The sequence below is a fragment of the Panicum hallii genome, chromosome 6 (assembly GCF_002211085.1).
Source record: "Panicum hallii strain FIL2 chromosome 6, PHallii_v3.1, whole genome shotgun sequence".
NCBI classification, from domain to species: Eukaryota; Viridiplantae; Streptophyta; class Magnoliopsida; order Poales; family Poaceae; genus Panicum; species Panicum hallii.
The window spans coordinates 34,142,958-34,169,337 of NC_038047.1; the positions used below are offsets into that span (position 1 = coordinate 34,142,958).

The 26,380-nt window shown below is 44.9% G+C and overlaps 1 protein-coding gene, 1 long non-coding RNA gene and 2 other non-coding genes across 4 annotated transcripts; 3 read left to right on the forward strand and 1 right to left on the reverse strand.

Moving 5' to 3' along the window:
* Nucleotides 1–6,148: 6,148 nt before the first annotated feature.
* On the reverse strand, nucleotides 6,149–11,800 carry LOC112896393. Its single transcript, XR_003229444.1, has 2 exons — nucleotides 9,899–11,800; nucleotides 6,149–6,662 (listed from the first exon to the last, which is right to left on the reverse strand). It is a non-coding gene; the product is annotated as an uncharacterized LOC112896393 (long non-coding RNA).
* Nucleotides 11,801–14,373: 2,573 nt separating this feature from the next.
* LOC112898630 lies at nucleotides 14,374–14,480 on the forward strand. The gene has a single exon (XR_003229892.1). It is a non-coding gene; the product is annotated as a small nucleolar RNA R71 (small nucleolar RNA).
* A 4,857-nt stretch (nucleotides 14,481–19,337) lies between these two features.
* LOC112898632 lies at nucleotides 19,338–19,444 on the forward strand. The gene has a single exon (XR_003229894.1). It is a non-coding gene; the product is annotated as a small nucleolar RNA R71 (small nucleolar RNA).
* A 3,775-nt stretch (nucleotides 19,445–23,219) lies between these two features.
* LOC112896676 (probable transmembrane ascorbate ferrireductase 2) lies at nucleotides 23,220–26,105 on the forward strand. Its single transcript, XM_025964743.1, has 4 exons — nucleotides 23,220–23,372; nucleotides 23,989–24,037; nucleotides 25,122–25,321; nucleotides 25,453–26,105. The coding sequence occupies exons 1-4, from the start codon at nucleotides 23,220–23,222 to the stop codon at nucleotides 25,756–25,758; spliced, it is 708 nt and encodes a 235-aa protein (XP_025820528.1). The 3' UTR covers nucleotides 25,759–26,105.
* The last annotated feature ends 275 nt before the right edge of the window (nucleotides 26,106–26,380 follow it).

Sequence of the window (26,380 nt, forward strand, 5' to 3'; positions counted from 1 at the left end):
CTTTTCAGGCCAACCTCTATCCCTCTTTCGTGAACCAGGAAACCCAAAAACTGCCCAGCTGTTACACCAAAGGTGCATCTTTTTGGATTCATCCTGAGCCCGAACTTTCTAGTTCGTTCCAGGACTTGCCGTAGATCCTCCAGGTGCCCTTCGACCAATGCTGACTTTACCACGACATCATCGATGTAGATTTCTACCAGATTGCCGATTAGGTCATGGAAGATGTGGTTCATGGCACGCTGATATGTTGCACCGGCATTTTTCAATCCGAAGGTCATAACCACGTACTCGAACAGTCCCACCGCTCCAGGTACTCTGAACGCCGTTTTGTGTATATCTTCGGAGGCCATGAAAATCTGATTGTACCCAGCATTACCATCCATGAAACTCAAAATCTTGTGGCCTGCAGCCGCATTGATTAATATTTCTGCAACAGGCATTGGATATCCATCCTTCGGAGTGGCCCTATTAAGATCTCTGAAATCCACGCAGGCTCGCCACCGGCCATCTTTCTTTTGTACGGTACGACACTTGAAATCCATTCGGCATATCTGCAAGCCCTGATAAACCCGGCTTCTATCATTTTCTCTATTTCCTTTTTTACTTCAACCAAGACATCGGCCTTCATCTGACGTATCCGCTGTTGGAATGGTCGGAATCCACTTTTGAGAGGGAGCCGATGCTCCACTATGCTTCTATCGAGCCCAGGCATCTCTGTATAATCCCAGGCAAAGCAATCGGCATATTCCTTTAATAGAGTTATCATCGGCTCTCGCAAAGACGGATGCAATTTCTTACTAACGAACATTGGCCGCGGCTTATCCCCAGGACCAATATCTATTTCCTCAAGTTCATCAGCCGATGTGAAACCGTATCCTAACTTCCCGTCCTCCGTTAGATCAATGCTGCAGACAGGAAAAGAAGATAACAAAACGATTTCCAGCCGATTGTTAGTATCGGCCGATCCACATATTTCATTACTTTCCAAGTTTTTATGAAAAGAATCAGGCCGGCTATCAACGCTGGCTATCCCATAACAACTATGTAAATCACCTGTCACCAAAAATTCATTTTTTTGGGGCCGATTGCGCGAATCGGCCTCAATAGGTACATTATTATGACTTTCTTCACGCAACCTTTCTATTCTGTAAGGCCAGTGGATAAGACCAGCCTTACTCCGTTTTTTGTAGCCTCGAAGCGATCACACCCTTCTAAGCTCATCCCTGAAATCGGCTCTTGATCCTCCGCATCCCAGATACTCATGGCAGCATGCGAAATCTCGATTGAGTCGTCCGCCTGAACTATTTCCACTTCATCTCCATCCCACTGGATCAAACATTGATGCATTGTAGAGGGGATACAACAGTTGGTGTGAATCCAGTCCCTGCCGAGTAAGATATTGTAGGTGCTTTTGCTGTTGACGACAAAGAATGAAGTCGGGACGGTCTTGCTTCCGATGGTGAGATCTACACTGAGGACACCCTGAGCTTCTGAAGTCTGCCCGTTAAAGTCACTTAACGTGACATTAGTCTTGATCAAGTCTCCGGTGGATCGCCCCAATCGGCGCAGAACTGAATATGGCATAATGTTGACTGCCGCTCCCGTATCCACCAGCATTTTATTAACGGGCTGACCATTGATATACCCTTTAAGATACAATGCCTTCAAGTGCTTGTAATTCTTGGCTTGCAGCTTCTCGAATATCACCGGCCGTGGTCCCAAATCAAGCTGGGCTACCGATGGCTCTTCATAGGTCCGAGCATGGAATTCTGCAGGAAGCACGAAAACCATGTGTGTATCAGCCGATACCTTCTTATCGGCTTTTGTTGACTTGGGCCGCCATTCTTTCCTTGAAGCGCGCGGCTTCTTTTCCTGCTCATAATGAACTTGTTCTGCCAGATCCGGTCGCGCTTTCTTCAATGTCTCGATGTATCTGGCCTCAGCTTCCTCCAAACTCCGTAGCCTCTGAACCCTACGCTTTTGTGAACGGTTTAGTCCATCCGGGCACCAACGTGGGCGATGATACCTATCCTCCTCTTCATCTTCCCTTCGTGGTGATCGAACCCGCTCTTGCTGAGTAGGCGCAGGTCCTAACCGCCCGAAAACCGATTCCCTTGCCTCTGTCTTCATAGATCCACATTCTGGACAGTCCCTGACAGTAGGCAGTCGGTTCATACCGGAATCCCAACAGTACCTGAAGAATGGGCAGTGCCAATGATCACGAGTATCTTCATGCTTCCTCAAACGCTTCCCGGTGCGATGCTCATATTCCTCATCTTCAGATTCCCGCCGGAGGCGCTGCTGGTACTGATACTCATATTTCCTGAGAAGGTCAGAAGAAGTTGGACGTTGATTCCTTACATACCTTACTCGCTCTTCTGTGATATATTCTTTTTTCTCCTTTTGGGGCCGATTGCTGGGATCAGCCTCTTTATTGTTGGCTTGGTGTCGCGATGCCATCCCTGCCATGTTAATGCCGAGCGTGAAGTCCAACTATCGCCTTGCAGACCGGTCATGATGTTCTACCATGTTTACACCAGGAAAAGGCAGAGTGTCTATCTTCATGGCGGTCTGGCCCAGGATCAATCGGCCCTGTTCAATAGCCGATTGGATTTGCCGACGAAGCTCCTTACAATCACTCGTGCTGTGAGTAAAGGAGTCATGCCATTCACAATACGATCTTCCTTTCAACTCCTGTGCCGTGGGAAATTTATGTCCTTCTGGAAACTTCAACTGCTTTTCTTTCAGTAATAAGTCGAAAATTTGCAGGACCAGTTTGCTTCAGCCATTTACAAGGCACAGGATTTGCGCCACGAGCCCACTCAGCAATCGATACCTCTAGTTCCTCTTCCGGGTCATCGGCTTCTTCCGTGTCGGCTACTGCTACTTGACGCTTAAACTTATCTTGGTATAACTCGGGATGACGCTGCTCATATGTCGACAGTTTCTGGACCAGATGCGCCAAAGAGGTGAACTCCAGTTGAAAAGCCAGATCTCTGATCGGCTTTAATAATCCTACTGATGCTAATTCGACAGCTTCTTTTTCTGAGATCCGTGTTGAATAGCACCTGTTCTTCATCTCTCTGAAGCGTCGAATAAACTCTGCTACGGTCTCTCCACGCTTCTGTCGGAGCTGCGCTAGATCGGCAATTCCTGCTTCCGCAGCCTCTGAATGATACTGAATATGGAATTGCTCTTCCAGCTGCTTCCAGGTACGGATGGAGTTAGGACCTAATTACGTATACCATCCAAAGGCCGGTCCTGTAAGCGACTGCGAGAAGAACCTTACTCGCAATGGATCTGATATAGAAATTATACCCAACTATGCTAAATATTGGCTCACATGCTCGATAGAGCTAGAACCTTCTGCCCCACTGAATTTGGTAAACTCGGGGAGCCGATACTTGGGTGGTAATGGGATTAAATCATAATCACCTGGATACGGCTTAGTATAGCCGATCGCTCTCCTCTTTGATAATATGCCGAACTGATCCCTTAGGATAGTGCTGATTTGCTCCGCTGTTTGTGACCCAAGGGCCGAGTGCATACTGTCATGGCTCGGCCCGGTAGCATAAGTTGCTAGCCATGCTTGTTTGTCCGCATCAGCTCCAGAAACCCCTCCGATTGCTTTCTGTACAGAATGTACCGGGTTGTTGCTGTCCGGTATGTAAGCACACACATAACCATGTGGGATCTCCTTGGGTGGCTCGCTGAAAAACTGGTGATCCATGGGATCACCACCTTCTTTGTAAACTACGTAAGCTGGAGCACCATGAGATTCTGCAGCTGCAAGTGTATAAGGTAACGGTGGTCTGGTTTGGAACGGCAATTCTCCTCTATGGCTCCCCAAGGTAGGTCCAGTTGGGGAATGTTGATGCTTCATAATCTCCTGGACCACACGCAGAGCCACTCGCTCGAAAGCATTAACCAAACTTTCCGAATGTCGGTGCAATGAATGAGCCACCGCATAATTCACTTCCTGACGCAGCGCTCTAGTACGATCTTCAGATGGAATAGATAAGTCTACTCCATCAAGAGCACCTTCAGGTGAAAATCCCTTCCACCTGACACCATGGCTGCGAGTCCTTTCGAAAGAGCCGATGAGATCGGCTTCAAACTGAGTCTTGATTTCATCGTACCTCTGCTTATGTTCAGCAGAGAGTTCCTCGTAAGTGATCGGATCGTCCCTTGACATCCTGCTGACCACTACTGACAGAGTCGATGAAGATGACGAAGTCGATGAAGATGATGTAAACGCCGATGACAAAGTCGATGAAGAAGGTCCCACTGGGCGTGCCAGAATGTGTTGTCGATCGAAACCCACCGGCGAACAACGACAGGCAACACGAGGAGCCGGGAGGCTTCCGGGATGGCTGGTGGGCCCCGGTCCCTCGGTCAACGGCCCAGTGATCTGGCGCGCACCCTGGCTTGGAATTGCTAGGCGTGCCACCTGATCCTGCACCCGATCAGGAAGGTGTGATTCGTGAGATTCCTGTAAGCACAGACACTTGCAAAGATTAGTCCGAGCCGTGATCGGCTCATCGCTCCTCCCCGGTATCGGCTATAAAGAGCCGATTGCATCAATACCGGATCGGATCTTCGGGACAGATAACATACGTATATGATAACGAGATAAAACTTGCTCTATAGATATCAATCCAATCCAATCTACGATAACTAAGCCCTCACTACACGATCGGAACATCCTACACGTGATTGAGCCTAACGAATACGCAAAGCATCGAAATAAACAACCTAAACAGAGATCCTAAAAGCAGCTAAAGAGCCGATTCCTAAGGAAACCTCTACTCAGGCTAAGATCCGATACTAACATACCGCCGGAACTTTCAACCCGTTTGCAAGGCCTAATTGTGCACATATTGAACTAAATCCCTAATAAATAGAAACTAGCCATAACAGATCGGATCTATCAATATAAACAAAGCAAGGCCCGGCCATTGCATCCATGATCAAACACAATGATCGTGGAGCGCGCAAGAATAATGAACAGAGCATGATCACGATACAAATAAAATAACATTACTCTATGCGCGCTATGATAACTAATGCTACTCGCCATCTACAAGGCTTCAGAACGAGCAACATATGAAACAAACAAGCAAGGGCAATACGCCCCTGATCACGCAGAGCGTGATCGGGGCTGCATGGCACTTACCTGATGAAAAAACCTATGACAGGGGAGGCGATGCGCCGTGAGTTGTTGATGAATGATCTCTCTCTCTTGTTTATTCGTGGTACATATTTATAGTCCGTAGACTTGTTCTCTTTAACTAACCCTAACCAAACACGACACGAATCCTAACTGCCTAAATCTGAGTTCACACGGCCTTACTGGCCCCAAACACCCGTACGGGATCCGATCTGCAAGCTTGCCATAACCTTCTCCTAGGCCCATCTTGCTCCTTGGCCCACTTTTGGCCCGTCCAGAATATGGCGATAACACGCTTAGCAGCTCGGTGAGCTGAGGGTCCAGTCCAACAACATCGAGGAGTCACTAGACCAACACATCCAGACCAACCAAGCGTGGCAGCAACACACCGGCGAGAGGATCCACGCTATGGAGCAGAGGCAGCTGCAGCAGGAGGAGTGGAGGGCTTACTTCCGTTGGAGGGGGTACAACCCCGACCAACAGCAGTAAGCTTGAAGCTAGCTTGGGGAAGGACCCCCCCTGAGAGGTACCTTGTATCTTACTATCTTTACCGCTTTCAAACCTTATGCATGAAACAAAATAAAAATTGGCAAAACTTAGAAAAGATCAAAAATAATTTCTTGCTTTATCATATGTGTAGTAAGCATGGTTTAGTTTTTCTTGTTGAGATGATGAATAGTTGCTCTATTAATTTCCTTCATATGCCTAGTTACAACTTGATGCTCTACCTAGTGCTGAGTTCGTTGGCTAAATGTTCAAACCTTGAGCCTGAAACTCGTGGGTAGCAAAAAGCATGATCCAAATCTAAGTTGTTGAGAGCTATGATATGGTTGAATAGAGCTGCTATGATGTTTCCCTACGTGGTGCTTGATATCCGGAGTATTTATTTTCAAAAATGCAAAAATAAATAAAGTTCCTCGATGATATGAACTTCCTATCCAAAGCCATATGATGATCTTATTGAAAACCTTCCACATATGCAACTTGTTCTCTCATTGAGCTTCATCAAACTGCTGTAACCCTTTTTGAAATATATTTCAAACTCCCATGATCAAGATGACATACACGCCTCCACCATACGCTATGCTTCTACACCGGAAGTTAGCATACACTTCATCCATCCACCCACAAAATAAAACTCCATGTTTCATGACCACTCGCTCTCTCCAAAAGTGCCATGAGAAAAAGGATATGGGTTATGCAAAAAGAAATAAAGGACATGCTCAAGAAGGCATGAAAAGAAAAAGAAAGAATTGGACACATGATGGTCCAAGGAAAAAAGAGAAGAAAACGAGAGAAAGAAAGAATGATAGAACATATCCAAGAAAAAATAATAAAGGAGAGATGGCTCATGAAAAGGAGTTCATACATCCATCCACAATACCCACACACATGCACATCTTGATCAAGGTTTATGACTTGTTTCTCCCTTGGATCCGGTTTTTGACTTAGCAAAAGATGAGGAACAAGTATGCCTTCAAATTCTCCATACCTACAACTCCAAAAAATCAAGCCATTAGGATTAGGATGAGAAAGAAAGGCACAATAAAAAGCCTTGCTGAGGAATGAAACACAACGAGTGATCCGAGAGATCATCCGAGGAACTTTAAAATTTCTTTTGAAAAACTTTACAAAAAAACATCTGGATTGATGGTTGAACAAAGGGGTGAGAAAACTTGGCACTCTATAAGACCGTTCTGACTCTCAACCGCCAAAGATGAGGTGAAGCTATATGCACCACAGAAGTAAGGTAAGAGGTAAAGAACAAAGCCAACTTATTCAAAATTATGGTAAGAACACTTTGTTGTGCCTACGGTATAAGTTGGAAATGAAACATTGAAGCAACTCCTGATCAACAACTTAAGCCCAGACTTTGCTCGAGACAAGCAAAGGGCTAGCTTGGGTGTGTTGTTGACGGTCCTTAAATGCGAAATCCGATCGTCAACTATACTCACAAATAAAGGAAAACTATGCCTCTTACTCACTTATTTGTACCACTAACCTAGTTCTACAATTGTATACCTATCTAGCCATTTCAAGGATACAAGTCCGGAATAAGAAGAAAATACGAAGAATACGCAGCACACAATGCACAGAAGATCGTCCGCTGCACCACAAAGGATTGGAGGGCCCACAATCCAGAGCAAACGGGCGTGCCAAGGTGCGAATCACCAAGGATCAGCACCAGGGCCCACCTGTTAGTCGTCTAGAGGAAGACAGAGCCGGGGGAGCTCCACCTGGGGTCAGCCGAACTACAGGTTCGGCCGAACCCAGACGGGTTCCTGGCCAGATGCATTTCGACGTGGAGTACCCCCTACATTTCCTTAAGGCTGTGGCTAAGGTTTCCTTACTAAGAGATGGCGGGAACCGGCCCTTGGAGGCTATAAAAGGAGGCCTCCACCCCCTCATTCAACACACACCACAACTTGGAGCCTCTCTCCCTATCTCATTCTTGTGACTTGTACTCCTTAGGGTAGTGGAGCTAGGCTAGTTCTTCTCTTTAGCGAATCATAGTAGTCCTTGGGGTTGTTGAGCAATCCTCAGCCTTGGGTAATGGCTTTGTATTCAACTTGTTAGTATTCTATTCATAATGCAGAGCTTAGTCATTGTAGCTATGTTATCTTGATAGTTTATCATACCATGCCTTGTTCTTCCATAAGTTATGCTTTATATGTGGTTAGGCCAGGTGTTCTAAGTAAGGCTATCAGTTCATTTTGCCTTTGGGCTTGCCTTAGTAGTTTACTTGTCCATCCGAAGGGTGGGAGACCCGGGGGTGCTAAGGCAGTGACCTCATACAAGGGCATGGTGCTCGGGTATGCGGGATCCTTCGAATATGACCATGCTCCACGGTGTTGTAGGGGTAGACAACAGGTGGTGATAGCCCTGTCCGTCTACTATGGCAGCTTTGCCGTGGTTAGTGTAGTCCCACACATTCGGGGTAGGAGTTCTGAAAGATGTAACGGGACTGGATATACTCCAATGCGGGACATTCTCCCCGGTATCCCAAGCCTTAGCTCTGAGCCCTAACCATGTATCTCATGTAACCCTTGCTTGTATGAATAGATGCTTTTAGGACCTTCTTTGTATGCTTATGCTCCCACTAACCTTTGGTTTATTCGTTATTCTTTATCTTGAGATTGGCTCAAGTGTGTGTGTCACATTACCCTCATTATCATTTATCATAACTTAACCCTGTATGAAATATAGTCTATATCTTATTCATATCATCCTGACCATGTACCTAGTAAACTCTTTTACTCATGCCATCCCACAGGAAATTATAAATAACGATACCCGAATACTCTCCGGGTGAAATGCTATAGCGGTATATCCGTGCGCTTGCGGATCCAATCTGTAATCATTAAGACATACCACCATGGCGTTTCTTGGTACCATCGCTAAGGACTAACAATCCTGGTGATGATGCTAAGAAATGCCAACAAGCATTTCTGGCACCGTTGCCGGGGAACACAAACTTGGTAGCGACATTAAGAAATGTTAACAAGCATTTCTGGTGCCGTTGCCGGGGAACACATGCCCGGTAGCAACGTTAAGAAATGTCAACAGCAGTCTTCACCCAAATATTTCCTGTTTCCTGTTCAGGTTCCTTTCTTGGATTTTTGCAAGTTTTCAAAATGGTTTAAGATTCCCCAATGGTGCTCTCAAATCGCTCAAGGTGTATAGTCCTCACCATGGTCGGAAACTTTCTTGACCATCTTCTTCCTACTTCTAAGGCTGATATGTGGAGTTTCATGGGTAGGAAGAGTGTAGCATACCTTGGTTACCTTTGTTACCAAGCCGAAGAGTGGTCCACAAGAGGTTGGTACTCGATCAAATTCCAATCTTATGGAATGGATGATGTTCAGCGGAGAGGGAGAAAATGGACTCACTCTTAGGGATTTTTGGTCTTTTATTTGTACTCCTCATTTCTGATTTTATTTTTGGAGATGTATGGGTCTTTGTCTCCTCTTCTCTTTTTGCATATATATTTTTTTAAGAAGATAACCCATACTCTCTTGGTGCATGCAGAATTTTTGGAATGGAGTATTTATTGGAGTACACTTTTCTTGGATGGATGGGTTCACGGTGCAAATTTTTGGTTGTGTTTTGAGTGGAGATTGTCTGGTGAAGGTGGATGTCGATACTCGGAGTAGGTAGTTGACATACCAGATATTTTGAGGCTAGTAAAACAATGGGTACGCAAAGGAAAAAGATCAGTAGATGACAAGTACCTTCCTCAAATGGACTCACCATTCGGCAAAGCTCAAAGCAACTCAAGATAGCTTATATTGGCTCAAGAAATAAGACATTATGGCTCTGGATGGGGCATGTAAACACATGGGGATATCTTTACCATGATTTTATTTTAAAAAAATTCCAGGAGGTTCCCTACTAGAGCATACAGCTTTATTCCAGTTCCAACTATCTCAAATCTCACAACAAATTAGACTTAGAAATCAAGCTCATGTTCCCACAAACCATGATTTTCATTGATAACAATGACCAAGTGCCAATAATTTCAAGTACTAGGAGGGTAAAAATCTATATACGAGGAACTTACAGAACATGAATAGAGCAACTATTCATCATTTCTATAATAAGAGCTTTTCACGGATTTCCACACATACAAGGTAGGCGTTCTTTTATTCAAAGCATGAAATATTTTTTTTATTACTATCATTAAACATGGCAACTTCTTGGAATGAACAGATGGATAGGATGACTTACCTGAATACACCCCCAAGCTTAGATGAAGCTCAGTTCTGCTGGTTGGGGTCGTAGTGCCGCTGGTGGTGGTAGTAGTGCTGCTACTTGTCGGAACCGAGACCTAGATGGTTGAAGACGCTAGAGATGTCGTAGTGCATGGATGTGGTCATTCCCCAGTTCTGCTGCGTGAGATCGGTGTTGTGTACAAGATCCTGGCTGATCTGGTCCTGCTGCAGACCCAGAGCGTCGACTCAGGTCGTGAGGTTCATGATCCCCCGCATGATCAGGTTCTCATAACCATAGCGTGCCGAAGTCGATGGCCCTACCTGCGGTCCATAGGAACTCCACATACCTGGGGGGTAATAGAATCCCAGTTCTACCTCCAATGGCGGTCGAGCCACCATGAGTGTACTGCTCATAGGTGTCCTCAAAGCTCATGTGTGTCGTAGATAGTCCAGTCTGCTAGGAAGCCTCTACCTGAGGTTGTGGCTGTGATAGTCCTGCTGGGTGTTGCGTCGTGCCCGGCCTCATGTCACCGGACCAGCAACACTGTGGCGAGCCGACTCCTTCCTCTCCATCTGCAAAGTTAGTCGCTTGACCAAGAAGAGAGAGAATCTCGAGCATGGGAGCTCGATTTCTCTATCGTACCCGGGATAACACATGAAAAGAGAGTTTCCCGGCTCCTCGCACATCAGATGTCCCTGCACAAAATGCTCTAGGCCAACTTGGAGCTGGTATGCTTCTGTCAAAGGCAAGTAGGTGACCTGGGCATTCTCCAATGCACTGCCATGCGCAGCAATGCGCGAAACCAAAGAGGTTATGTCGATGAGGCCTCCTGCCCACGATCATCTTCTGCCATAGCAAAGAGACATTGCAGCTCCGGAGAGCTACAGAAGCGCAGGTCGGAGTGCGGGTGCATAGCCATGCAAAGCCATTTTGCTAGCAGCCTAAGAATTGGATTATGGATTGACACTATATTGTTATTGCTGCTAACACGCTTCTCAGAAATTTGAATTCCACCAGGTGGTACAATCATATTGATGGTCTTTAGCGAAGGCATTAGGATCTAACACACACTTCTTATTAAAACCAAGCACTACGCTAAGCTCTTTTAGTGTTAACTCATATTGTTCATTAAAGAAATGAAAATAGACTTTAGTTGTTTTGCCCATTTCTTCAATGCTAAGAGACATGAGAAATTCTATGGTTAAGAGCTGCGAACCTGCCTCAGTGATGTCGGCAAAATTCTCCCAACCGGCGTAAGCAAATGCGCGGTTCATGTCCTGCTTCAAGTCTGTTTTGATGAGGAAGAGGGGCTCGAAAACCTTGACGTGGCTGAAACTTGCTTCTTCAGGAGCTCCAACGCCTCCCGCTCATAATCGTTCCAGGTATGATCTGTTCGATCGTTTCCAAGATGTGAATACGAATGCGGACGCGGTCCTAGCCATTGCAGGAATTGTGTCCTCCTAGGAAACACTGGTCTGGCGGTCCAAGTCCACCGACATGTCATCCTAGGAGGATGCCTAACTCCGCGAGTGCCGAGAAGAGCCGGCGGAGCTGTTCTTCTTGAGCGTCTTCTTGATGGGGTTCCACATGATCCCTGCAAAAGATTAGTGCAACAAATACCCGAGGGACTAACCAAAAAGGATTAGTCGGGTCAGTCGTCCTTGTGGGGGTCAAACAGCCAAAAACGTTCAAGGGCGCCACAAATTTTATTCGGAAAGGGAAATATTTTTGGGTTTTCTTCATTGATGGCAATTACTTACTGTACTAATCTTGATTAGTACTAATCACTAGCTACTATTTTTTTGGAGGTCAGCTAATACTAAGATTCTTTACTTAATTAGCTCAAAGAGCTTGACTAAGCAAGAACGCTTAGGAGAGGGAGAAGGGAACTAAGACTCATAGAGGTGCTGGTGTACCTGAGCTGGTGGTGCGAGGTTGAACGTCAGGAGATGCAGTATCTATAGGCGCGAGGCGGAGTGAGGCCGGCCGGCCTGGGCCAGGCCAGCCGCCTGTGGTCGGCGACGATCGTGACACAGCGACGGTCTTGGCGTAGGCCTACAGGTCTGAGTGCCCCGGTTGTTGGTGACGTGACGTGAACGGCGAGGAGGAGGCCGGCCGGCCTGCATGGGGCCAGTCGGCCTGGTGCTGCACGATCACAAGCTCGTCCTTCTTCTGCGTGCTCCTTGCTTATTATTGCTTCTTCATACACATGCACTTGACGACATTTTGCCTCGACGGGACAGGAGCGGTGCAAGGAAGACCAACCATCCATGATGGGGTTAAATGGTCTACACATGCACGTTGATGGGTGCGATGCCCACTCAATTCTGCTCTAGCACACCGGTGCTCTTCCCTGCAGCTGCACCCTGGCCTGGTAATGACAAGTGAGGCCGACTGGCCTAGGTGGGGCTGGCCGGCCTGACATTTGGCCGAAATTTTTTTTTGTGATCTTTTTTATGCATTGCAATTGAATCAAAAGTTCGAAATTTAAATATGCACTTTGCAAAAAGTTTAACATGCCATGATGAAGTTGCGAAGAAATTATGCAAAGTAATAAACTATCCTATATGTAGATGCAAGAATGGATAACTACCATGTTACCTCATGGTGAGAGCTCGGGTTTTGAGTCCTGAGCAGGACTCTCCGTACCTTGGGTTTAATTGTCATCATCGGATGGAGATGTCGTCGGTGATGACACTTTCTTTCGCCACACTTTTCTTATGAGCTTGCTTGTTTCGATCTCTTTCCGCTGGAGCTCCAGAAATTTCTTACGTTGGATTCTTCACTTCGTGTTCCTTTGGTTATGCACCTTGATCTCCTCTCGAATTCGAAGATTTTCCACGAATTCGATGAGGGCTTCGATGGACGGGGTTGATGACTTCTCCGGCTCTTTCTCGGACTTCTTCCGGTTGAATGTCTTGACCTGGGACCATTGTTCGACCTTCGGTCTGAAGGCGAATCTCTCCTGCCCATTGATGTTGAGCTGAATTTCTCCAGCTCCCACATCAATGTGTGCATTTGCCATGCTCAAGAACAGACTTCCCAATATGAGAGGGGTCTTGGTGTCGACTTCCATGTCAAGAATGATGAAATCAACGGGGATGAAGAAATTTCGTATTTTTACCGGAATATTCTCCGCAATTCCCGCAACCGATTGGTTTGCTAGCTGCAAACACATAGCACTAGGACCAAGCGCATGATGGTTAAGTTTATCATAAACTACCTGTGGCATGACACTGACGCTTGCCCCCAGATCACAAAGAGTGTGCTTAAAGTGCTGAGCTCCGATTGAACATGTGATGGTGGGGCATCCTGGGTCCTTCTTCTTCTCCGAGAGAGGATGGAGTATAGCTGCGCTACACTCCTCCATAAGCTGCACGACCTCGGTGGTCGGCAGGGACCTCTTGTTTCTAAGGATATCCTTGAGATACTTGGCGTACGTGGGTACCTACAAAGCATCAAGAAGCGCTATATTGAAATAAAGCTTCTTAATTACCTCGACGAACTTGTCGAATTGCTCGTTAACCACCGGCCTCCTTCTCCGTTCTGGAAATGGTAAGGCGGTTGTATCATGGTACTCTTGGGAAGCCCTTGGGACTTCCTCGGTTTCTTCCTGGGTAGCAGTGGTGTTGGACTCTTCAGCCTCCTCCTACACCTCGGCTTCAGCATCGATATCCCTGGTGGTTACGGTCTTCCACCATGTACCTGCATCTTGCGGATGTAGTGGATCCTGCGTCGACTTTCCAGCTCGTGTAGTCACCACATTCACACTTTCCTTAGGATTTACTTCCGGTTGCCCGGGTAGATTTCCCTCATTATGGTTAGAGCAAGATGAGGCCAGCTGAGCTACTTGAGTTTCTATCATTTTATTAAAACTTAGTTGATTCTTAATAATAGAGTTGAAGCTCTCCATTTGTGCGGTCAGAGACTCCAAAATTTAATCATTAGCTTGAAACTTCTTACTAATGTTATCATTAATTTGTTTCTGGTCATACACTAAGTCCTTAAGTGAGGGCTGAAAACTGTTATTAAAATTGTTACCTTGCTGTTGGCCGAAGGGGAGGTTGGGCTTGGAGTTCCAACCTTGCTAAGAACGGTATCCTGAGTTATTGGGATTGTTGTTCCCAATGAAGTTCACGTCCTCTGTTGACGGGCAAGTGTTGCCCGAGTGTCCAGTATTGCCACATGTCTCATATGTGATCCGAGACTCCATGATCTGGTTGACCTCCTAGTGTGGAGATTCCAGCTTTTTCATGAGAAGATCCATCTTGGCTGCCAGCATATCTACACCATCAATCTGGTGTACTCCTTTAGCACGGGCCGGCTGCCTATCTCCCATCCAACTCTGGTTGGAGGCAATCTTGTCGATGAGCGCCTTAGCTCTTGCAACATCAAGGGAGAGAAATGCTCCTCGTGCTACTGCATCTATGTGGTCTTGCGCTCACTGACTCAGGCCATGGAAGAAGTTCTGAATGATCAACCACTCTTCCATGCCGTGGTGTGGGCATGCTGTGATGTATCCCTGGAGATGTTTCCAGGCTTCGGGGATGGTTTCATCTTGGAGTTATTGAAAATTGGAAATCCTATTCCGAAGGGTGTTGGTTTTGCCCACCGGAAAGTACTGGCCAGGAATGCATTAGAGTAGGCATCCCATGTGGTGAATGCATCCTTGTTGGTGTAGAACCACATCTTTGCTTTTCCAAGCAGGGAGAATGGGAACAGACGAAGATGAATGTTTTCCATTGTAGTGCCTCTAGGGTTGATTGTGCTGCTCACTTCTAGGAAGTTTTGGAGATGAGCGTCGGCATCTTCTGATGCCTTACCACAGAAGAGACTTGCTTGGACCATGTTGACAAGCCCAGTCTTCAACTCAAAGCCTTCATTGCCTTGGTCGGTGTTCAGTCCAGTAGGGATATGACTGCTGGAAAGGGCTGAGAACTAATGGAGTGTCTTCTGAGCCATGGGTGATGAAGCTCATGTTGTCGAACCTTGGCCTAAAGAAAGCCTTTTCTGAGGTGGGACGACTCTGCGTTGGACAATTCGCCCAATTCTTTCTGGATTCGGGTTAAAGTTGTATGGTAGATTGAAACCGGTCATACACTGCTCTGCATATATTATAAAGACAAAAGGAGCAATGGTAAGGCCGCTAAAATTAGCAGCGATAAAACAGTAAATTTTATCAAACTATTCAGCGATATCTTTAGCCAATTGTTTCTCCGCCAACGGCGCTAGAAATGCTTGTTGGCTTTTCTTATGCCCAATAGAATATGTATTCCGCAAAAGCACAGAATCACCAGTGTAGCACTTCACCTTGGAGTATTCCACAGTATCGTAAATTTCCTCGAGGAAGCACTATGGTTAAAGAATATCGAACAAGCAAATGATAAGTTTTACCAGAGATATTGACCAACTAACTTAGTGGGAGTAAGCGGACACCCACGGGCTGAGGGCAACTCCATTGTGTAAGGCCAGACTCACTCTCAACTTAAGCTCAGAGTGAGTTTTAACAACAAGGTCCCGGATGCCTCTATTTCTAGCCAGCCAGGCACCTGCGCATCCCATGAGCCAGCCTCGCCACATGGCACACGGCTTTGCCTCAAAAGGATAAAAACCCTCACAAGGGACACACGGGTGGTATCCCTCTACAACAAGCCAACGTGACAGATTGGGCAGGCCTCAAGATTTCATGCTGAAAATAGACAGCTAGTGCCGCTGCAACGTCTTCATTTCGCGGACAGACAAGAGCAACCCGAATTGACCCACGATCATCAAGGGTGGCCGGTCGTACACTATGTCTCCCTGCGATTGAGACCCCACAATGTAGCCTCTCACTCAAGACCAAAACACTGCACAACAAAAGAAGCGCCTTCACAATTAAACAAATCGTAAAGCTGCTCGGGGGCCTCTAACGGGTCCAAGGAACCAGGGTCCTAGTGGACCCACCTCCTGCTGGCATTCTGACTAGCCCAAGACAGCACCTGGAATGAACGCCCACCTTCGTGGGCCATGACTTCTTCCAGGCCGCCCCGGCCTATGATCCCAACCGGCCGGCCGGTCGGCAAAAGCATTGCTTGCGTCCCCGACCAAGGAGACGATCGAGGACTGGGTCCGTACCATGGCTCCGACTGAGGTCCCCGACCAGGGCTCAACCTTACACATGTCACTATCCCCGACCGGCAAGGCTGAGGCTAGCCAGGCCCTGCGAACTGGTGGGCCCCGGGAGTAGGTGCGGTGGAAAAGGATGCACATCGGAGTCAACTTGTCGTACAGGCCAACAACTCCCCCCACGGGGGTTCCAGTGACCCTCGCTGCCATAACAGGGAGGCGTTGTTTCATGTGACCGTCCTTATGAGCGAACAGAACACAACGACATCATCATGATGCGGCGAGCACACCTCCATCATGGCAGAATGGCAGGGCGTAACGTTGAGAATGGAGTGTGACTGCCGCACCGTGCTTATTAGTGCACACCTACCCTCATGACTATCGAAGACCAATGCACAGGGATAGAACAAGATGGCCACTCCGCGACATTGGACTTGGCGGTGGCCGCCCGAGGACTCCGACTGACAGAGTTGGCAACCCCAATCGACGGGGCAAGGAACTCTCTCTACCTCTCCATCTCTACCCTAAGTTCCCTTGTAAAAGAGGCCCCCTTGGACTATAAAAGGGAGGGTCAGCCTCCTAGGAAAGGGGACCGAAATCCAAGAGATTAATCCTCCACTCATAAGCTTGTAACTCCACAAACTCTCAGGAGCACCCAAGCTCAAGCAATACATCCGACCGACCCCCAACTAGAAGTAGGGCATGATTGCCTGAAATAGTATAAATCTTGAGTCATTGTGTGTTAGGCCATCTATGATCACAACATGTAACATGCACTTCGAGTAGATTTGGCTATCAGCCATTTTTGAAACAAACAGACATCCACCTTCGAAAGACAATCCCACTCACAATAAAGCCCAAAATCTCCACAGTGATCCTATCCACAAAGCCCAAAATCTCCATAGTGATCCTATCCATCCAAGAATGGTCTATCCAATAAATGCTCCATTCTAATATTCTATCAGCACGGAGTACGGGTCATCTTCTAAAAAAAGAAAAAAGAAAAGAAAAGAAAAAATAAAAAAATATGACAAAGGAGAAAGAAGGAGACAAAGACCCATACCTCCCTTCAAAAAGAATTGCACAATAAGGAGTTAAAAGACTAGCAATATTCCAAGTGTGAGTCCAATTCCTCCCTCTCCCTAGAACATTTTACCTTCCATAAGATCAGGATTTGATTGAGTACCAACCTCATGCGAACCACTCTTCAGTGCGGCAATATAGGTAACCAAGGTATGCTACACTGTTCCTACCCATAACTCCACATATCAGCCCTAGAGCAGGAAGAAGATGGTCAAAATTTCCAACCATGGTGAGGACTATACACCTTGAGCGATTTGAGACTACCAATGGGGGAATCTTAAACCTCTTTTGAAAAAAAACTTGCAAATTCCGAGAAGGAAGAAGCAGGAAAAACTCCGGTGAAGATTGTTCAGTCTCTCAACCGCCCAAGACGAGGGATGAAATGCGAATAAGCCCCACACGCTGGAAACTAGGGTAGGAGCCAACTTATTCAAAGTACATACGGGCTAGAGTAATAAGTTGTGCACAACGTACCTGTAGGATGTGAACATCGATGCAACTCCTGATACACCGAGCCTAAGTTCTAGCTCTACTCGAGGATGAGCAAAAGTCCAAGCTCGGGGGTGTGTTGACGGCCATTAAATCATGCCTTGTCCGTCGACTTCTCCGGAATAAATAGAGCTTCGCACCATGTTCCATACATATTTTATTTAACTAATCAAGTTCCACAAGTTTTGGATGAGTTGTGAATGCAGGAACAGGTGGACCAAAAATGAGGCAAATTGGAGAAAATCCTAGGCCGACCGGCCTCCCTTAGGCCGGCCGGCCTGGCTCTGGACCCAAATGCCACGCCACTGATCCAGGGTCAAGAAAACACGCCCACAGTGCCCCTGATCCATGCACTTAAAAGTCGGTTTGATCCAATGACCCGAAAGGCTTCACCCATGGATTGAAGGGCCCACTTGCATGCAAGATTCGGCAAATACCTGAGGTGCCACCTCCACCGACATCAGGAGAGCATCAGGAGCGTCCAGGAGAAAGGCGGTGCCAAGTGGCCACCATCCCAGGCCAGCCGGCCTGGATGAGGCTGGCCTACTTAGGATTCACGCCAAATCCACAACCGTTTCACCAACCTCCTCCTCAGCCCTCCTACACTATAAATAGGGGTGCACATCAACTTGTAAAGAACACAGCAAGGAGTTCTCTACTCTCATTTCACTTTCTAGAGTTAGGTTTAGTAGTCTGGGAGTTAGAGTCAAGTCGAGCTTGTCTCGGGATTCTGGAGTCGTCATCGGAAGTCTGGTATAGCTCTTGTATTTTTCCCATTGATATTTATCAATATAATTTATCTTCTTTACTTTTTGAGTCAACTTTACTTCCCATATTTATTTATCTTTCCAAGTTATCCAACTTGTGTGCGGAAATCCTTTCCTCTAGCTTAGGCTTTGTGTTCTATCTTGTTTATCGGGATCTTACCTTGCAGATTTTCTCTTCCGGACTAGGAGGCTCAAGTCAGTTCCCTAGGTTGAGAGGGATTTCTCTTGAACGCGTCAAGAGAAATCCTAGCAGCAAGTACGGACGTGGTATATGAGCTTAGTGTCAGCTTGAAAGTGTGTTTCACCCCATGGAATAGTATTGTAGACGGCAGGTGGTGACAGCTCTATCCGTCCCTTGTAGTCCACCACATTCGGGTGTTTTCATAGCAGTAGTTGTTGTTTGCCGTTGGACTCCCCTCTCAACCCTTTCTGCAATCCTTCCTCTCTCTGGCCACTGAAGTAAGCTCTAGACTCCCGATAACTAGTTAGAAGCAAGGTTTCATCTAGTGAGGCTAGCTCGTTGGTTTAGAAGTGTTTTAGGAGTCTTACTCACTCGTTGTCATCCCAGCTACTTACCGCTCTAAGGTTTAGAGTCTCCTGCGTCAAACGGTCATCGCTTGGCCATTATCTTATCTATCATATCTGTCTTACCCCTGCTAGTAAGTCGGTTGATGTCTCTAGTAAAGTTTGTCATTTAATTCTTTGATACTCTTTATCCATAGTGCTTCCTTGAGGAAATTTATGACACCCTGGAATACTTCAAGGTGAAGTGCTACAGTGGTAAAACTATGCGCTTGCAGAACATCAATTCTATTGGAGCATAAGAAACACCAACATGTTGTTGGAGACGTTCTTCGTTCCAACCTTGGTTCGACACCATCTTCTCGATCAAAGTTTTGGCCCTGTTAATGGCTAGCGAAAAGAAAGCACCACCTGCAGCAGCGTCGACGTGGTCACGGGCTGTCGGAATCAGCCCGTTGTAGAAGTTCTGAAGAATAAGCCAATCATCCGTCCCGTGGTGAGGACACGCTAGGATGTACTCCTGAAGCCTCTCCCATGCTTTAGAAATTGACTCATTGGACGCCTGCTAGAAATTGGAAATTCTTCCACGAAGAGCATTGGTTTTGCCCATCGGGAAGAATTTAGCGAGGAATGGCTTAGTGCAATTATCCCAGGTGTCAACTACATTTCTGTTAGCATAAAACCACTGCTTTCCCTTCCCCAGAAGAGAAAACAGGAATAGTCGGAGTCGGATTGCATCTTGAGTGACTCCTTTGATAACAAAAGTGTTGCAGAGCTCCAGGAATTGTTGGAGATGTGCGCTAGCATCCTCATTGGCCTTGCCACATAATGGGCTAGCCTGCACTATCGTAATGAGACCTGTCTTGATCTCGAAATTTTCAGCTCTAGTGTTGACGGGTGGCCCAACCGGGACATTGTCAGCGAAGCGAGCAGAGAAATCATGGAGTGTCTTCTGGTTCATAGCTCTGGAAGTTGATGGAGCAATAGTGACCGGTTCGGCTGCCGAGAGTGAGATCTGAGGAGGCACGAAACGGGATCGAACTCTTCTCAAAAGTGACTCCGGATCCTGAGTTAAATTTTACAACAGGTCAAAACTAGTCATACACTACCCTGTTTTCACATAATAGAGAAAACAAAGCTAAGTTAGCCTGTTTAGACAATGAATACCAACTAAGAAATTAATCATGAATTTTATCTATTGTTTTAACCAGTGCCTTCCCTGGCAACAGCGCCAAAAATGCTTGTCGGTATTTCTTACTTCACAATAAATCCGCAAGCGCACGGAATATCGTTGCAGCATTTTACCCGTGAGTAATCTCGGATGTTGTATTTATATTTTCGTAGGGAAGGCGGTGGTTATAGAATAGGTAAGTTGGTGATCAATTCTTGGTTGAATATTTAATTGCATAAACAGGGGTAAGATAATATATGGATAATGAGGTAGTGTGATACACAAGTTACTCAAGTTCAAACTCATGAGAAGGCTTAGGCTGGGAGAAAGAAAGAAGAAAGCTACTCAAAACTTATGTACTTCTTTCTAGATATAAAGCTTATGTTATACACTCATACACGTACATATGATTATCCTCACCTCTAGGCTCCCAGTCACTACCGGGAGAACCGCACATAACTATCGGAGGAGCCGTCAACCAACTCGACTACTTGATGGACCTCCTACCACCACTACCCAAATGGGAAGGATTATGCTAGATAGACAGGGTTGTCACCACTTGTCGTCTACCTCATCTAACCATGGGATAGGACCGCATCCGGCAACACGGATTAACCAAGACACCATATCTACATTAATAAGTGATGCTCTCGTATCCCGCGCGGAGCCTTCACCCTCCGGATGGACAAACATCGTACTAGAGAAAATATATGAATACTGGAACCATTGTCATGGCACTAGATTTACTCTTCTAATCATGCAAGGTATAAGATATGAATAGAAAATAATCATAGCATACATGTCTGACACTGCAAAAGATAAACCGTGCAAGTATATAAACTTAGAAGATAACTCTATTAAAGATATTCGAGAATTATAAAGGAGAGGAAGAGTTAAACCCATACCGAATACTCCTAGGCAACCTCGGGAACCCAAAGAATAGCTACTTCAGCCTAAAATCCACTAGCCAATGGACTAAGCAAAAGAGAAACTTGAGAGAGAGCAACTTTAGGTGTGTCTTTATTTGTAGCCCATCCCCTCATATTTATTGGCTTATCCAGGGGTGCCTCAGCTAGGAAAATAGCTGAATTCACTTGGAACCAACCTGGAGGAAGGAGGAGCTGCCACGTGCAAGAGGTAAGTCAGTGGAGCTCAGCCTGGTTTGGCCAAACAAGTAGTTCGGCCGACCTGGCCAGCCCGCCATTCCTTTTGTGCTTTGGCAAGGTGACTGCCCAGTGGGCTCTTTGGTCTGGCATGCACGCACCTGCTCTGCCCGAAGTCGGTTGCATGTGTTTGCGGACCCTTTGATCCATGTGAGGTTGAACGGTGCGTTCTGATTGGTTGATGGTTTTTGCCTTAAATTCAAGGTGTGTTTTCCTCTGCTCAATTTTCTGCATAGCACTGATTTCCAAGGGATATGTGGAAATAATATTATTCTAGAAAAATATGCGTGTAAGAAATATTAGTTCTCCTAATCAAGCTAACGGTCGAAATTGGTCCATAACAACGTCAACATGCTCCCACTATTCGTTATTCTTTACTTTTTTAAGAACGTTATTCTTTACTTTTTAGGATTGGTTTGTGTGCGTCACACTAACTCATATCTCTCTTTTTTATAACCGACTGTATGAGAGGCAGTCTTGGACTGTTTTTTCCTTTTTTTTTCGAGACGTAGCACGTGCTTATTTGTTACATCTAAAGTTAATTCTGCTCTGCAAACTAGCAGCACATGTAAAAAATCCTTACGTGCATAGATTTACACATGCTACAACTGCTACATGTACCATTCAGTTGCACATGTGCAATATTACCGTGGTGCTGTTTGTTAGCTCAACTGCTATATGTATCAATATTTGTACAAGTGTTGTATTGTTGTGGAGCAATTGCTAAATTGTCTATGGACGTAGAAATTTACTTTCAGAGTTGACGGATCTAAGTGACACACCCTTACAAGTTTAGGGACCGTTGATGCATTATACTTAAAATTAATTATGAAATAAATCATGAATGTGGAATAAAAGTTTATAAATCCGGAAAAAAGTGGTATACAAACTCATGAAAAAATATATTATGTCGAACAAAAGATAAACAAATTTGGAACTAAATAATATACACCTGAAACAAGAATTTTTATACTGGGAACAACTGGTATACGAACTCATGAGGAAAACACATGGAACAAATAAAAAACACTCATGGAAGAAAATTTTATACACCTAGAACAAAATTTCTACACTAGGAATATTTACTATATGAACTCAATGAAAAACACATGAAACAAACCAGAAACACTCATGAAACAAAATTTTATACACCCAGAACAAACAATTGTATGCGAGAAACAATTATTCTACAAACATATGAAAAATATATATATGAAACAAATTTTGCGCACTCATGGAACAAAATTTTATGCACATAGAATAAAAACTTGTACAATAGGAACAACTAATATATGCATTCATCGAACAAAAAGTGGTAAAAAATAATAAAGAAGTATGAAAACGTAAACATATGAAAAAAAAGGAAGGTAACACAACAGTCAAATAAAAAAATAAAATCAATGCTACTCAATGCACAATACAGAAGAAAAAAATAAAATTATTAAAACACATACTACTAACTTATTCACATATATCACAAAACTATATTGGTGGGCCAGCCCCGAAATGAAAATTAAAACATTCTACATCTATCAAGGTACAGGGAGCATAGGAGTAGTCAGAGGTTTGTCGTCTCCGTGTGGTCAGATACGAGTAGTCCTAAGAGATTTTCTGGGTGGTATCAGATCCGCCTGTTGTTTGTTAGTGACGGAAGACCACTCCGATATATTATTGGATCTTCCATGTAAAACAAGATATATAATATTATCCTAGTGCAATCGAAAAATATTTAACTAGCGTTCAAATTAAATTCCGAGGGCACCACATAATGGTACTTACAAGAAGAAATATGGCTCATTTAGCCAATTAGGAGTACTCCATGCCGCAAAGAGCCGTAGCCAGTCATGTTCAAAGCGTAAAACAAAGGTAGATGGCGCATGTTGAATAGGAAGCCACCTCCTCTAAAGGAAAACGTCAGTTTTGTAAGGCTGTGTTCATGTCTGATCCAAACTGACTTCAACGTCTTCGCCTGCTTGATTGAAACGCCCCTCTCCAAACCCCTCTCGTTGGATCACCCGATCCCGCCACCGGAGGCGATGGCGGCAGCGCCGGCGGTAAGGTTTCCGGTCTTCGGCATCGTGCGGCTGCTGGGCTTGGCCGCCGCGGCGGGCATCCTCTTCTGGGCCGTCCACTACCGCGGCGGCATGGCCCTGTCCACCGACGAGGAGAGCAAGCTCCCGATTTTCAACGTAAGGATCCTTCGGCCCCTTTCAATTACGCTGCCGCTTTCTCGTTTGCAACCGTGATTAAGTGTTAATCTTGGTGTATCTGTTCTGGGAGCCTTTGGTTGACTATTCCAAAACCGGATCAAGGGGTTTCCATGTGGTCGAGTTCTTGGCTAGGTGATTCTTTCGTCTGGTCACGGCGAATATGCAATGTGATGTGGGTGATGATAGAAAACCTTGAAGGTTTAGATGATATTGTTGTCGGCGGTTTGGTTATCGGTGTAGGGTTTTTGGCATAGGATGATTTTATAACTGGATCACTGGAAGGGGTGGTGAGGTCTTGGTAATATTTGCGAATTCATAGAAGAAAGTTCCCTATTTACACGATTTTTCTGCAGTCTAATCGTGTCTTTGGTGCTAATGTAGTGTGCATACATGCCTTTGCCAAAAATAAATGTGTACAAATGGATATCATCTCTTTTTAGTTTCTTTTTTCACTTTCTGCCCATGTTAGTGCATTGTGGTGTGTTCTGCTGGTTAGAATGTGTAAATTGGAAAATATAAAACTACATACTTCTAATTCTTTAGTGATATGCTAAGGAGGTATTTCAGGATAATAAAATCTCTTCCTGTCTTCCAGATTCACCCTGTGCTGATGCTGATTGGTTTGGTAGCCTTGAATGGTGAAGGTCAGTACACACCCACTCTTGAGCTATGAACAATGTCATGGCATATTAATATTTCCGTGTATTGTTTTATGATAATGTCATTCACTAGGAAAATGGAGGAGAATCATAAATACGATAGAAAAAAAATGGGTATCAAGGGCTGCTTTCCCTTGAGTGAACCCGTTCTTAAAAGTTAAAAATAGGAAAATAAAAATAAGCAGGAACCACACATGAATCAGCAAAAATATAAATATTCCAGAGGGAATTCCACAAATTGTTGGTGTGTCTGTAGGTGAAACAGCGATAGCTATTAAGTAACTAAAAAATACATTAAAAATGAAATGAAAAATTCTCGCATAGCGCACTCCCTAAGACATAAGAAGACGATACACGACCCTGACAACAGGGAGGCTAGCCTCAGCGGTTCCTTTAGATATATCTCTGCATAGAAAAAGAATCCCAATAATAATTGGATATTAAGTAGAATATGAAAACAAGATAAACGCGGAAAAAACGAATGGCTGAGGTTCTTTTTCAAGAAAAAATGAAATGAAAAAAATAAATATCAGCTAATAGATTTCCCAAAATTGATCGAAGAGACTGGCATTATCACATCTTGCGTAAGCCATTTCCAGTTTTCTTGATACATGTGAAAATCGTGATGCCCATTGGACCAACTTGCTAATGTGGGAAGTAGGATGTCTCCGCAACTTGATTCTAAGTATGTTTGTTTGGCCCAACTCAACAAATAATTAGCTAGTATTATTAAGTAAACTTACAGAAAAGCAAAACACAAAATATCTACAGTTTACCCCACTACCTAGTAAGTGACAAATCAAATCAAGGTTCCATATAATTTCCACCAAATCCAGATATTAGGATTGGCCATTTTAAGGTCTGTTTAGTAGCCCCCTATTTTCCCTTACCAAAACTGCGGCTGCCCATGCCTAGCATTCTGGTACTATATTCAAGAACCTTGTTGATTATAATTCAGTTCAGTTATTTGAATTTATGTTGTAGATGTAAAATGAGTCTCTTTGGTACTGCTAGTTTTTACATTTGTGGATACAATTTTTAATTGATTGGTTACTTTTTATGAATGCAGCTCTTTTAGCCTACAAAACCGTGCCAGGAACCAAGAAATTGAAAAAGCTAGTGCACCTTGCCCTGCAGTTCCTTTCCATGTTTTTGTGTCTAATTGGTCTCTGGGCTGTCTGGAAGTTCCATGATGAAAGAAAAATTGATCACTTATATACACTTCACTCATGGTTGGGTCTCACTTGCATCATCTTCTTCAGCTTGCAGGTAGACTAAGCGATATGAACTCTTATGTCCAATTATTCACTTGTATTTCATATTTCAATGAACAGAAAACAAAAGGTCGGTTCACATCAAATTGCCCTCCGCCTTTAGTCCTTTTCTTTGAATATCTGCAGTGGGCTACTGGATTTTGGACCTTTTGGTACCCTGGTGGATCAAGAAGTGGCCGTGCATCTCTCCTTCCCTGGCATGTCTTCTTCGGTATATTCATCTATGTTCTTGCTATCGTCACAAGTGTGAGTGGACTCCTAGAGAAGTCAATCTTTATGCAGAGCGCCAAAATGATTGGGCGCTTCTCCACAGAAGCCATGTTTATGAACTCGCTGGGAATGCTGCTGCTGATACTGGGCACCCTTGTTATTCTTGCAATTGTTAGTCCTGGACCTGGTAAGATTGACACATACCGAGGCTCTTCAGAGTAAGAGGAAGTGGTTACTGTGCAGTTTCCTGAGCTGCAATTTTTGCCAGTCACTGAGCATTGTATGTACGTGTCGTTGTACCCAGAATTGTGATTTCGGTCCTCTGACATGGATAGTCAGTGCTGAGGATAACTTTGTTCCTGTAACGAGGTTCACTTCATTCCAGTAGCATATTTGTGGATCAAGCTGACAGAAATTACAGCCCAGACTTTTCTGTAGACCAAGACTCCAATACACTTCGGTTTTATACATTGCAATATAGGATGTAATAACTAGAGCCTTTGTTTTGGATGATCAGAGATTACATTTACCTCAGTTTTAATTGGAAGATCATGATTGCACCCTTGATAGTTGAGTTGTTGACGCAGACTATGCTCGAATATTTACTGTTTGTTCCATCCGTAGCAAATATTTGGTTAAAAATGAGATATATATAAATAGGGCATATGTAGGCACAGAGAGTTGCTCGAAACTCTGTAGCTTCTAGGTGTTTAGATTCTGATCCTGCATGTCGGCCCTAACAGAATACATGCAAATACAATTTGCTATGCTGCTGTAGAATCAAAGCACGCCAGCAAACCCCAAACGCGAATTGCTTCTGCAATTACAATTTACAAACACACGC

What these genes read in the sequence shown, in the direction of transcription:
- LOC112896676 (XM_025964743.1), top strand. Translation starts at nt 23,220, where the DNA reads ATGGCGGCAGCGCCGGCGGTAAGGTTTCCGGTCTTCGGCATCGTGCGG. An exon ending in GGTAGCCTTGAATGGTGAAG is followed by an intron (nt 24,038 to 25,121) that starts GTCAGTACACAC and finishes TTATGAATGCAG; the next exon opens with CTCTTTTAGCCTACAAAACC. An exon ending in TCATCTTCTTCAGCTTGCAG is followed by an intron (nt 25,322 to 25,452) that starts GTAGACTAAGCG and finishes GAATATCTGCAG; the next exon opens with TGGGCTACTGGATTTTGGAC.